The sequence below is a fragment of the Amblyomma maculatum genome, chromosome 2 (genome assembly GCF_055883805.1).
Source record: "Amblyomma maculatum isolate TAMU_Amacu chromosome 2, ASM5588380v1, whole genome shotgun sequence".
NCBI classification, from domain to species: Eukaryota; Metazoa; Arthropoda; class Arachnida; order Ixodida; family Ixodidae; genus Amblyomma; species Amblyomma maculatum.
The window spans coordinates 50811676-50825049 of NC_139345.1; the positions used below are offsets into that span (position 1 = coordinate 50811676).

The 13374-nt window shown below is 42.9% G+C and overlaps 1 protein-coding gene across 8 annotated transcripts in view; it reads right to left on the reverse strand.

Moving 5' to 3' along the window:
- LOC146198601 (uncharacterized) overlaps positions 1–12999 on the reverse strand; it is a 60533-nt gene extending 47534 nt beyond the window's left edge. For all 8 annotated transcript variants that reach the window (XM_084594101.1, XM_084594097.1, XM_084594100.1 and 5 more), the window contains exons 1-5: positions 12877–12999; positions 11834–12038; positions 5699–5819; positions 2101–2298; positions 95–204 (exon numbers count right to left, since the gene is read on the reverse strand). In XM_084594101.1, the coding sequence (XP_084450227.1) occupies positions 95–204; positions 2101–2298; positions 5699–5819; positions 11834–12038; positions 12877–12884 (642 nt within the window). In that variant the 5' untranslated portion in view covers positions 12885–12999. The remainder of the gene's footprint in view (positions 1–94; positions 205–2100; positions 2299–5698; positions 5820–11833; positions 12039–12876) is intronic.
- Positions 13000–13374: the final 375 nt, after the last annotated feature.

Consider the following 13374-nt stretch of genomic DNA (forward strand, 5'->3'; position numbering starts at 1 on the left):
ATACCAGTACTAAGCAGTATACTAGTAAAAGTACTACCTTTCAAAGTGTTTTAACTGCTATAATAACAAGCAGCCATGCAAAACTGATTCTTACCCCGACAGGTATGTGAGGTGCCGTTGTCGCTTGGCTCATTGAAGACCGCAGCATTGGGGTTGCAAGTGCAGACTTCGGGGCCGTGTTAATGCTTGCAACAGCTGCTGGGCCTGAGAATCGAGTGAAGGAGACAATCGAAATTGTTTAGCAAAACAACAAAATCATGCCGTGCTAATAGAAGGTCATGTTTTCCCAGGTCCGAATCACACACCAACGCACCTTCAGATTCTAGCAAATATAGGCACCACCCTAAGGCTCATCAGCACAGGTGTTCTTATACTAGACCAGACATAATCCATACCCACTGTACAGACAATAGCCAATATGTATGATTAAGAAGACAGCTATCTCAGTCAGTCATCGTACCATTCTGAGATGCTAAACAATACAGCAGACTCCTTTAATATGAACCTTGAAAGACTAAAATACCTGATCATCTTATCAGATGTACATCTTACCAGAAGTTCCCATAAAGAAGAACAAGCATGCTAGGAGCATCCAAATACATGTAAAAAAAAAAATTGCATGATAAAAGAGTCTTCAAGAAAGAGGACAATGAAAAATAGAGCATTTACCAGCTTGTGCATGCAGTGAGCTGAAGAATGAGAGCATGAAACCAGCTCACATCACCTTATTAATGAGCGACACTTGTTTCCTTTTTTCACTGTGCTTTATTTTTTATTGTAGTATCCCACAGCAGCTGCCATTTGCATGTGCTTTTTTTTCCAGATATTTTATTATCATTTGCTCCGAGCATTTCAAAGGTAAGCAACCGTTACTTAGTGGTCTTGAACGAATCTCATGTTACAAGAATGCGCACTGAAAATTTGGAACCCCTACTCATCTAAAAGGATACTGAAGGCAATCCCATCCAACTGTTTCCTGTGAAAATTGAATCTCTGGCTCTAAAGTACCTTGCCATTTGTGCGGCAATGAAAAATGCATTTATCGCTGAATAAAACTGAACTTAAAAATCCTCCTTTTAGTTCAAAGACATCTAACATTGTGGGCCTGTTGCTGTTGGGCATTGACAAAATTTGTGTTGAGAAATCATCCGAATGATTGAACAGCTCGAAGAGTCCATAAAATTTTTAAAGGATAGCTTCAATGTCAAAAATTGGCCTCGGAAGTTGTGAAGTTCACAGCTCCTTGCATTGCATTTGCAAGCAGCAATGTTTATGGCTGAGCCAGAGTCATACTTTCATCATGACCGCACCCCTCACGTCGCCAATACCCAAGTGGCAAGACCCAAGTGGCAACAATGCAAGCCAGTCCATCCGACTGCCTCCGTCTAAATTCAAGATGGCACCTTCTGTGGTAGCAAAGAGCAGCTGATTGTAACAGCAAAGCCTGTACCCGCTTAGGCTGGGTTGGAAAAAAGATGATGAACACTTGTTGACAAAATTGATACAGTATTGCTGGCATCTACTTCAACCCAGAAAATTGGAACTTTTGGACTCCAGAACAGTCCGAAATTGTGACAATCAATATGTACACATTCCGACAAGGTCTGCGGCAGTTACTCAGCAAAGCCCGAAATATCATGCAGGTATGAATTATTGAAGTGCGAAAAATCAGTCAGCTAAAGTAAAACCCCTGTTCCTGATGACAGTGATCTCTCTGTCGTTAGAGTGCCACAGCCTGCCCCATAATATAACTTAGATATTTCTGCAGTGTCCCTTTATGCAGCAAAGTAGCACTTATCAAGTAGTCAAGTCGACATAACTTAATAGGACATGACTGCGAGATAATGAGGCGATCCACAACCAAGCTGCTCATCTCGTTCAATACCTTCTCCTGCGTACTGGTCCAGCTTGTGCAGCAGTGTCCGACTCAAATTTCAAGCAACAATAATCCCCAACAGAGCATTTCTAGGCGGAATGACAACAAGGGATCAATGCCTTTAAAGATGAATCCCCCCCCCCGTAGTTTCGTTATCACTCATGTCCACCAACCAGCATCAAAGCTGCCCTCTGCTCAGCACACACGCCTGGCAAAACGCTCACCTCGAGGCACGTGTGAGGAGAACTGGTGAGACATGGAATGGCCAATCTGGGTGGTTGCAATGGTGTTGCCCCGAATTATGGACGCCATTGGGGACGCTATGGAAGTCACGATGGCCCCGGGATTTTGTGAAGACACCCCCGCTGCTGATGGAGTCACCATATGCCGCAGTGTTGAGAGTTGAGACACTGAGGAACCCACTGAGAAAATAAACGAAGTGAGAGAGACTGTGGCCTCATAAATAGGAAAACATCGCAACGTAAGATATGCAGCTGCTCGTAGGCAGTTCTAAAGTCTCAAGGCAAAGAATGAACCGAGCTACATGTTTACGTATACCGCAACGAAAAACAAGACAACCTTTCAGACGCCAGAAATCATCACTTGCAAAGTCACATGTCTTAACAGAATACAAATAAGTGAGATGTACATACTGCAAAAACAGCCTTTGGCTACATAACAGCTTGGTTGTAATAAGAAATCTATGGGTAGGCAATAAATAATTTGCAGTGCAAAACACTGACTGCAAAAGTTATGGCATTGAGCAAAATAAAAAAATAAATAAATAAAGCACCAGGAGATGCAAGAAGCAACACGAAACCAGCACTGCACAACAAACACAGAAGTCTTAAAAACATAACACTTTTCCTAAAGCGTTTGTTCCACCTCTTTTTAAGGCACTTTCAAGAGGCATGTTCAGACTCTGCCTACATGGCTCAATAAACACGACATTAATGTATGCAAAGACTACTGCAATAACACTCTAACTTTGCTCTTAGTGAAATTAGGAGAGTTTTTGGTGACGCTGCAGAACGGCTATTGCATTTTAGCTATCAGCCCATGCCTGCCGAGAACAATTCCACGCTGAAAGCCCTGCTGCGTAGCATAAACTGCGAACCAACTTCCCACACCAACACAAGTTTTGCTGTTTCCTCATTCGTTTACACGCAGACTCTCAGGAGAGGGAAAATAAACAAGAAGCAGCAACAACCACTTAAAGCAGGTATGTCCTTTGCCAAAAAGACAAAGACCACATGGCTTGACAGTGGACCACTAGTCTAACCACCACTCTTCTAAAACACCCTCGAACTCCTAAGCTCTCGAGGAGTGTAGACAACCATATTCCTCACTGTAAAGAGGTTTGCAACACTGGCAGTTCAACATAAACTGTACTGAAATACCCAAAAAGCAGACTTTCTGATCTGTTTACACAGACCATGTACCTGTGATTAGAGCATGTCAAAAATGCCCATGATTGCTGACAAATCCTGACTTTTTTAAAAGATAACATCGTATGTATCAGCTGAAGCCAAGTTAGAAGCTGCTTTTCTGCCCAAAATATGTGAAATTTTCTGTTGACTAACACATCAACATAAATATTAGTTTGACGATTTTTGGGAACTTAGCAACCATAATACCTGCCCACTTCAACTGCCACGATTAGCACTACTACATTAAAATCCACCATTCAGGACCACAACCACAAATTATGAACATTCACTGCATTGAGCATTCATGTCACATACTAGCCAAAGGTCACTACCACTCCGTTCTGCAGTGACTTTTGGACCTCAAGAGTATACCACATATAATCACCACTTTGTTTTTTTGAACTCGAACAGCAGGCAAGTCTAGAAATAAACTTTACAAAAAGAACACCAACTTCTATTAGCCATTATAGCAGATGAAGTGGCAAGTAGTTTTTTGCACATTGTAAGACTTCTCATGACTCAGAATCTTGTGTTGCATGCACAATGGGCAATGGACACTTCCATGAGCCTGCCATTCGTTGGCTCTTCTACCATAATAAGTATGCTCTGGACAAATGCACGGCTTGAGACGAATTACAGACACAACAGGGAACCTTCTCTATGGGAATCGTGTCGTGCCTGCCATATAGATGGTCTGAAATGAAAAGTGGAAGCTAGTGACAAACATAAGAAAGAACTAACATATAACCAAAGCAAGTGCTTTATTGTTACTGGCTTTTTGCAGTCAGGCCCAGCAACTAGAGATGAAAATCAAACTCGAAACTAGCGATACATAACTGTATACATTCCATGATGGCTTGTGTCCAATGAGTAGTTATCAAAACATCAGTTTTGGCGGTTTGCAATAAACAGCGGGGCTGAGGTGTGTTTTGCCACAGGTGAGAGCTCCAAACTTTGAATAGGCCTGCCAATGAAGCTGCACACCTTCCATGAGCTGCATTACTGACTTCAAATTCAGGATGAAAAGACTCTGTAAGATCAGTTTCGTGACTTGCAACAATTGTAGTTCTGTAGCAGGTGCAATGTGGTTACAAGAAATCGAGGCATCAGCTATGATGCATCCGAAATTTGAGTCACTCTTCTGCTTTGACACTATGAAGAATGTCATGGTGCCAAAAACAAATATATATATAAAGTGGGAAAATCAGGGGCCTGAACATTTGGTCACCGTATGTAAATAAGCCACACGAAACAAATATAACCGAAAGTATGCAGTATCATTTGTGGGCATAAAGGTCAGCCTAAATTTTCTCTACTATGCTGTATTCAATATAAAAGACACTTGGATAAGCTTCTATTTCAGCGCAACTATGAGGGCTGCATTACTGTCATTCTGATCCAATTCCTTGTCGCAGACAGAGTCATGAGAAAACATTGACAAGCCATCGATGCAAGAAATGTGTATTACTAGTATTGGTTCCACATCATGCATTTTCACTTGCACTCTTACAATAACCACCTCCGACTGAGTCATTGACTTTGATGTCAGTGTCACCTTTTTGTTCCCATGCTGCGGTGGGCTCTAGCGAGTGGAATGTTCTGAAGGGTGAGTGGGTGGGTGGAAACCTCTTTTGGAACGAGGAGGCGGATAGTGGATTGGGGGCTCGCAGGTGGAAGATACATATTTACCACTAATACAATCCCTGCTCGTTAGTCAGGACAGATCTGGAAGTTCAGAATTTTCATAGCAGAACCCATGTGGCTGTAAAGCACCTCAATGAAACCTTCAAGGTTGTTATGAATTCCGCATCATTTGCAGTCTTCTTCACAAAATAAGAAAGAAACCCCACAGGGTGCAGCATGAGCTATCGTAGTCAACATGTTTAATCTGAAGTTGCTTAACTCAAAATGGCTGTCAAGTAATGGCTTTTATATGAGGTATAAAATGTGCGGTTCGAGAGAAAGAATATTGCAAACAACTCACCCAAGATGGGTACCACCCAACACTAGTATCAACACGAAGAGCTTTCGTACCGTGGGAGATGTGATCACACTGACCAATGGAAGCATCACAATAATGAGCTTATAAATTTCCCCAATGCGTGAAGTACTTTTGTTTCTTAGGGGACACTTTATTTGCTTTTGCATGGCATTTAGGGTGTTAGAAATAGGCGATTTAAGCATTTCATTCTTGAAATACTATGTCAAAAACAATCTCTCGAACAAGCTTGACACCTACCTAAGTCCCATTTTGCCTGAATAAAACAGTGAATGTAATACGGGTCACCTTCCAGCCCAGCCTTAAAACGAAATTGTGCCATTACACAGTGCCTGATGAGTTCACGTCCCTTCAAAACAGTGCCGAAAGAAAATAAGATTAAGATGAACGTACCAGACTTGACAGTGTATGATGGCGTAACAGAGGCTGCCGCCGCACCTCCACCCGTCGAGGAAACTGAGATGGCTGGCTGCAAGACTGGCCGTGGAGATACGGGAAGTCTTTGGTTCAGTGCCTGGCAGGAAAATTGGAAAGAATAAAAACATGCAGAGCAAGCATAAGGCAACAGGCTTGGACTGCACTCCACCTAAGCTATCACATACTATTGTGGCAGATAAAGCAGCCAGTTCTATCAGAAAGCAAAACATTGTTCAGCATTTCTTGCAGCGCCACAACTTTAAGAGTCTCACAGGATCTCAAATCGGTTAGGATGTATTCAGTGAATGCACACAACCTTCAATGAATGTTACTATCGTGGGCAGATATACTACTTCCACTACTTGCAAAGAGCACATAACCACAACCAAGTCATGCCCACCTTGGCTGGTAAATTTTGTTACTGCCACTGGAAATGCATCAACAAAGTGCGTTTAGAATGAAACAAATTAGAAATTCTCGGTATCAAACAGAAAAGTAACTGAATGCAGTTTAGTCTGTATTTTTGAAATATGCATGCGTGCAATAGTGAATACTGATGAAGAAGAAGGATTATTATGTGGAAAGTGCATTACGTGGAAAGTGAATAATTTTAACACAACAGACTTTATTGTGTTAAAATTATTGTAGCAAAAACTACACTACAGTAGGTTTTCAAGCCGTGGGCGTGGCACCGCGGCACCGTGGCAGGAACTGCCAACTTGGATCTCTCGTTTCACATGGGACGGTATGTCAGAATCAGCCTGCCAGGACCCTGGTATTCACGTTATCTCTACAGGCCACTAAGGCACATTCATACGGCTTGGTTAATGTGGGGCTTTATATGTGAGCTGGATGCCTATGCTATCGCGTCATACCCTTAAAGGCGGAGCTTAAGTATCCCCCATATTTAGATGCAATAAACGCCTTTACCACCACCACCTGAAACACCGACGAACTTTGATGCATTCAAGGGAACGCTGGTTGTGTTCAATGCAATGCTCGGTCGCCCGCAGCCAAAGCTTTCACTTCACCTTCGGTTCAGCAGCGTTGAACCCGTGTAATTTTTTGTGTATAATGTTTTTTGTGTAAAATTATTGTAAGCCCTGACATATCTCTGCTTTCTTTACAACTATAGCGCTGCTTATTTTGCAATTTCTTTGAGTACTGTTCAGAAAAGCATAACTAAGTCAGAACCCAAAACATTTCGGCCATCTAGGGTTCTTTGACATGCCCCTGACTTTGCACAGTACACAGGCACTTTGTGTTTCACCTCCATCGAAAAGCAGGTGCCATGGCTGAAATAAAACCCGCGTCCTTGGGATTACCAGCAGAACTCTTCAAATACCCAGCCACTGCGACAAGGCCCTGAAATGCTATTTGCAGCAAAATTATAATGCAAGAAATCTATTGAGGTGGTCTTTGTGCGTAATCGAGTCAAATTTGAAAACTTTGCATGAAGCTGATACTTTAGGAATAAGTTTTAGAAGTGCTCCCCCGGTAACCACTCACTATGAATTGGGTGACACATCCCCGCGTGTAAATCTCCCCTCTGGCACTTGTGCGGGACGGGGCGTGGTAGGATGCCATCGCAGCTTGTTTTCCTTTTTTCTTGCACACCAGCATGTGTTAAGTTGAGGGAGGTGAGGAGGAGCATAGTTTTCGATCGTCGATATGTTTGGTACTAATGAGGCTAGCTTACATATTTTTGCGCTGTGGAAAGGAATGACGGGATATCTACTGCTCGTACGCACTTTATAATTGTAGCAAATACCTTTCACGGGACCTTTAGGTACAGTCCACAGAGAAAAGATAGTGGTTTGAAAACTCTTCTCATCTGACCCCCAAATCCTAGACTAGGTATAAAATCGCTCAAGGCCTCTGCCCAAAGGTCACGTGCACTTATCTATTTCAAGATATTGGCAGTTCCTGGTGTTGTGTGCTGCAGGGTAAATATCTCTTACATGTTTCAGCAGCCAAGAACCAAATAAACAGGAGGTAAGTGGAGGTTATTTCTGTCATAAAAGTGCAAAATTTCAAAAAAAAATTATAATAAATATGACTGCTGTGCACAAGCCTATGTGCAGCAATGCTGACTGATGGTGATTACAAGCATGCTAGGAGTACTGGAAAATAAACAGCTGATGCCTGCAATTGTTAGAAGACGTGAATGGCTGTAAAGCAAAGGGCTATACAAAAGCCTATATAGAATGGAGGCTGCCAACTACATTTGATATTTGCTGACATTTTAGTAAAGCTTATTGTGGGGTGAGCTAGTATATCTTGATCTTGTCATTTCATACGTAGCGCAAACACAGACATTGAACAAAAAAATTAGCAGGGTTTCAACTAAGGTTAAACCGAGTTAGACATGCAAAAGCATAGTTTACTTTGGTTTAGCTGTTGGTCGGTATAACATGTTTTTTTTTTGTTTTTTTTTTTTTTTTTTGCTCTAAGTTTTGATTTGGCTACGCTCCAGGATATACACACAATAGGCAACATGTTCACGCTTACAGTGTCTTCACTCCCATTCGAACTCAGTTCACCGGACATAGCACGCTCCTTCGGCCGAGACAGTAACTCACTCACCATCCTGGCGGAGTCAGACGTGCCCTAGCAATTGCGCCGTGTGCCTATGCAGGCAACCAAGGCGTATAGCAAGATGTTATTTATTTTTCTTGTTTTCTTTAGTTTCTGTTTTATTCCTTGATATAGCTAATTATCATGGATTATTATTTTATTAGTATTTGTTATTAATTACCATCATCACTATCATTCTTACATGCCCTACTAATGCTTTCATTAGCAACTGGTTTACAGAAAAGGAAAGACGCAGTATCTGTCCCACTCTCTGTGGACACCTGAATAATAACTGGTTTACAGGAAAGGAAAGGCACAGTATCTGTGGTCCACATCCTGAAGACCCGGTTAGACTTTGTGAAATAGTGCATTCGCACTAAAAGCAATGCACCTGTGTATGCCTTATCTTTCTTGATGCACGTCTGCCTGTACCAGTATTACAAGATTTCTGCTACATTCCAGCCCCCTTCTGGTAGCCAGATTGCCTACCAAAATGTTGTCCTTAAGAGTCATCACAAAAAGAGTTTTCACTTTGAAATCAGATCAAAACTACACAATGAGTCAGTCAGTCAGCTGGTTTTTTATTTGCAAGAAATCACTCCTTCCTGCGGGTGGCAGAGACAAAAGACATGATTGCCTGACGAGGTCTCTGCCCCCGTAAGGTAACACAACCACTGCCTTCCACTAACCAAACATGTTACACCAACCATCGAACTAACGCAGAAAATATCTACATCTATGTGACAGCTTGCCAATGATGTGGGAGCAATTGTGCAGAAGAAAAAGTTCTGGGAGGACTGCAGAATCTGCAGTAAAGAAATGCGCAAGCTTGAGCGTTGCTGCTGCACATGGTACATTGTGCGTCCCTTGTTGAACACAATCAGCGTTCCGTTGAATGCATCAAAGTTCACCGGCATTCTATGATTGGTTTACAGGAAAGAAAAGGCATAGTATCTGTCACTCGTGGAATCTTGCTGACACCTCAATGCACAAATCTTGCCAACACGAGATTTTCCCCATGAGCGTAGAAAGGCTTCTGCCTTGAAATTACAGATGCACACTTAATTATTAAGCGATAAAAATGCATTAGCATTAGGTCTTGTACTTTCTGCCAAGTCATCCATAGTCATTTTCATTTTTGCTCAGTCATTCTTAGCCAGTATCAATATTACAAAGCCATCTCTTTACCACATTTTTTATGTGTGTTGTGTACTGCACTGTCTAAAGCGACTGTTGTGACAGCACAGTATGGCAAGCATGCATGCTTGATGGCAGCCTGAGATGCAATTTCAGTCTTCCAAATAATAAACATATCCAATACCAAATGAGCAATAACTTACCGTAATAACAGCGAAACGCAATGCACTTGAACTGAGATAAACTAAATGGCCTATAATGGCCTTACTGGGTGATATAGCCCACAATGGCCATTAAGTATCAGCAACACATTTACCAGCTTTGATGCTAATCACCCTTTTAGGCAGACCATCCCCATTTGTAAGCGTGACCTGAAGAGTGTAAAACCTTGCAAATTGTGCCAATTTCCACAAACGTAGAAGTGAAAATTATGCTGCCATCTGAAGTATCTTGAGATGAGCAAGGCGTGCAATATGGACACAGAAATGTATTTTGTTTAATAGATGACTCTGTATTTATGGTTGTTCCAGTAAGGCTCTGGTGAGCGTCAATATTCAGCTGCTTTTTCTTCTACATTCTACTGTTGAAGATCTCATCATGAAACTCACCCAGCAAAAAGCTCAAAAATGCTTACAGAAATATACTTTTCTTCACTCACTTAAAAGTTAAATTCCTGTGAAATATTTAATGTTACATTTTTTTCTTTGTGAAAATGTGTAACGTTTTTGTAAAAAATTAGGAGAGTGCTTAAGCATCGCCTCAAGAGTAGACGACAGCATGGCTTAAGTGTTCACCCTATTTTAAAGGAAAGTGCATGTATGTGAAGGAGCAACAGCATGGAGGCCGGCAAATATGAGACAATAATGCTGTCCTATAATACACTTAAAAGCGGAGTTTAAGCATGCACACTATTTTCCCCAACTGCTGTCTACGGCTGCAGCGACTTCTTGGCTAAATAAGCTGCATACACTATCTCGTAAAATGTAAATTTATTCTGTAAACTGAAAGAAGAAAAGTTGTGTGATACATAAAATAATGTGCAAAATGTAAATATATTGCCTTTTTATATGTGTACAATTTGCATAAAATGTGAATGTACTATATTACTGATCATGTGAGTGTGTTCAAACTTTATTTCTGTGCCGATTCAGTCGCGATGCCATTTTCTACAGGCACCATCATTTCAAAAAACATTTAGCTCCCTGCAGTAAGACATGTGCAGTAATAAACATTATTTACTATACATTAAGTCAACATGTCGAACATATATTATTGGAGTCTGTGGGAACACTGCCTTAGTGAGCTTCGTCTTTCTGGACGAATTCACAAAACTATTAGGTGATTGGTATGTAAGGGAGGCAACGAACACTCAGCATCTCTATTGCCACTGCTAGTCTTCGGCGCCCATCTCTCTCGCGCTGAAGCCGTGGCCTGCGACTGGTGGTTTTACTCTGCTGCACCCAAAGTCCTGTCAGCGTTAGCCGTCGCACAAACTCAATAAATCCTCTGTTCGAGTAGCGCATTTATGCTAGGAATTTGAGAACAGCTCATGAACAGGACCCATCTCTAATTCGTCTGTGCTCACACACGGCCAATCATCCTGCGCTATCAAATTAGCCAGGAAAATAACTGCTTGGGAAGTTTATTTTTCACAAACGCACATTCTGATTTTTGAGGGATGATGATGCCTGTCCGGCCATTTCCTAGAATAGTTCAGTACAGATGTGCTGTGTGGGAAAGTACATGCTCAGGTAATGTTCACAAACATACCGCAGATTTTTCAAGTAAATATGGCAGGGAATTCTAAACATTGTCATTCTTTTATCAGGCCATGAGAATATGATAATCTAGAAATACATATGACAAGCTCACACTGCCAACAATGCATGTAGAGTAGTGGACATAATATATTGCACAGCTTGAGAGCATAGCTCACAGACACGTTACATAGTCGTATGCCAACATGCCAGTATGACCAATCCCATTCATAACCTCACTCCTACAAAATACAGCCCTCCAGTTTCCTTCGCGAGTAATAGCAGGAGGGTAGTTGATGCAGAAAGACTGTGCAATACAATTCGTGTTTACGTGTGTCAAACAACCTGCAGTGATTCATTAGAGGATCATGTGGGGCTGATTACGCGATGAACTTATCTATCATTCTGTCAATATTGGGCTAGATTTCATTGATTTACTCAGCTCTAAAATTGGTTTCGATGTTGCCTCGGCACCAGCCAACCTGGTGACGGCTCCCGTGAGCGAGACACTCATCACGCACACTGATTTGCTTCATCTAAAGTGCTGACCACCTTCGATTCATGAAGACACAGTTAGCGACCGGTAAATACGCATCATCAGCTTCGATTTCAGCAGGGCGCACTCGGCGATGCCGCTTACCGTGAACGCCGACTTGGACGGATCGAGGTGCGGTCTGAGCGTGGGGCCGATCGTGGTAACCTGCAGTTGTGTCGGTTTCGGCACGGCAGTCGTGGCGGCGACGAGATGCTGGTGCGCCGTCCTAGGAGCCAGGTCCATCGGCTGTTCCCCTTTGTCAGGCGGCTTCAGCTCGCCGCTGCCAGGGGCCTTCTGCCCCCCCGACATTCTGAACGAGAAAGTAACAGGGCCATCGCAAACCAAAGGCTCGCGTCAGAGCACGACGTAGCATCTCCGAACTCGCGGAGCAAGGCAAATGAGGGGGCGAGCGAGAAAAGAACGAAATGCATCGCGCAAGGTCGACAGCCGCTACCGGCGGCGGCCGACGCAATCGTTTCAAAAAGGGGGTCTCCCCCGACCGCTCGCTTGACTCGGTTTTTGAATGGCCGCGCGGCCGCAGCTGGAAGACAAACAGCCGTGTTGGCACAAGAATTGGGAGTGTATGTACAAAGCCGATGCATGCAGAAGTCGCCGCGTCAGAGGATGCACTCTCAATTATGGCGAAAGAAGCGGTAGGCAGAGCTGCTCCGATCGCGAGCACTGAAAACCCAGACACGGGCGTGATCCGAACGCTACAACGGCGTCAATTTTGTCCTACGCGTTTCTTCGAAAAGCTGTTCCAAAAGCTGAGTCAAGTACAGTTCGCTGCGCAATGCTTTAGCGGCCGCTCCTTCGGAAACTCAGGTGAGCTTGGAGGCTGAAATCATCCTCGTTCGAAAAAAAAAACGCCGCGTCGTTCCTAGACGTCAGGGGGCACGGCGCGTGACGGTCAGCTCTGACTTCGACGCACAGAGACTATCGCCAAGGCAAAATCAGCCACGAGAAGGTTTTGTTTATAGTAGGTCAAGAAAAATACATATCTGGCCAAGCGAGCTACCTTGGAGACAGCCAAGCGCGAATTCAAAAGCAGTTGTGCCAGCGGCTCGGATCGCTGAAGATACTCGAGGAAGCATGCCCGATGATCGGACCACAAAATCGCACGATCCTGGCAAACAGTTTCAACTTACTTTTGCATTCAGCAGGTACACCAGCTGTAGGTATTTTAAACTTCTGCCCCCACGAAGCAGCATAAGCTGTCGAACGTACGGCACTTGTGCGCATGTCCGGCTGGGTAGAAAATGTGGCGGGATAAGCGCGAGCTTCGAAAGAAAAGAAAAAAAACGTAAAGAGAAACCAAACCAGCGGCAACCATAAACCTGCATAAACTTCATTATGCAGCGTGCTGCTTTCTCAAAAAATATGTCAATATTTAAACTAAAAATTAAACACTTAGTAAGTAAAATTGTGATTAATTTTATATTACTTATTTATTAAACTTTTATGAACGTTTCACCTTTTGTTCGCCAAGCGCAAAAAGCGCCACTTCAGCGAAATTGAAAACAAGTCTGGCAACGCCACCAACCACGAATAATTTTGTTTAAGTGAACTGTTAGTAGATGGCACCATTGCTGTAAAGATGATGGAGGGAGCAAAAAAAGATTCCCCTCGTAACATGCCTCGTACCT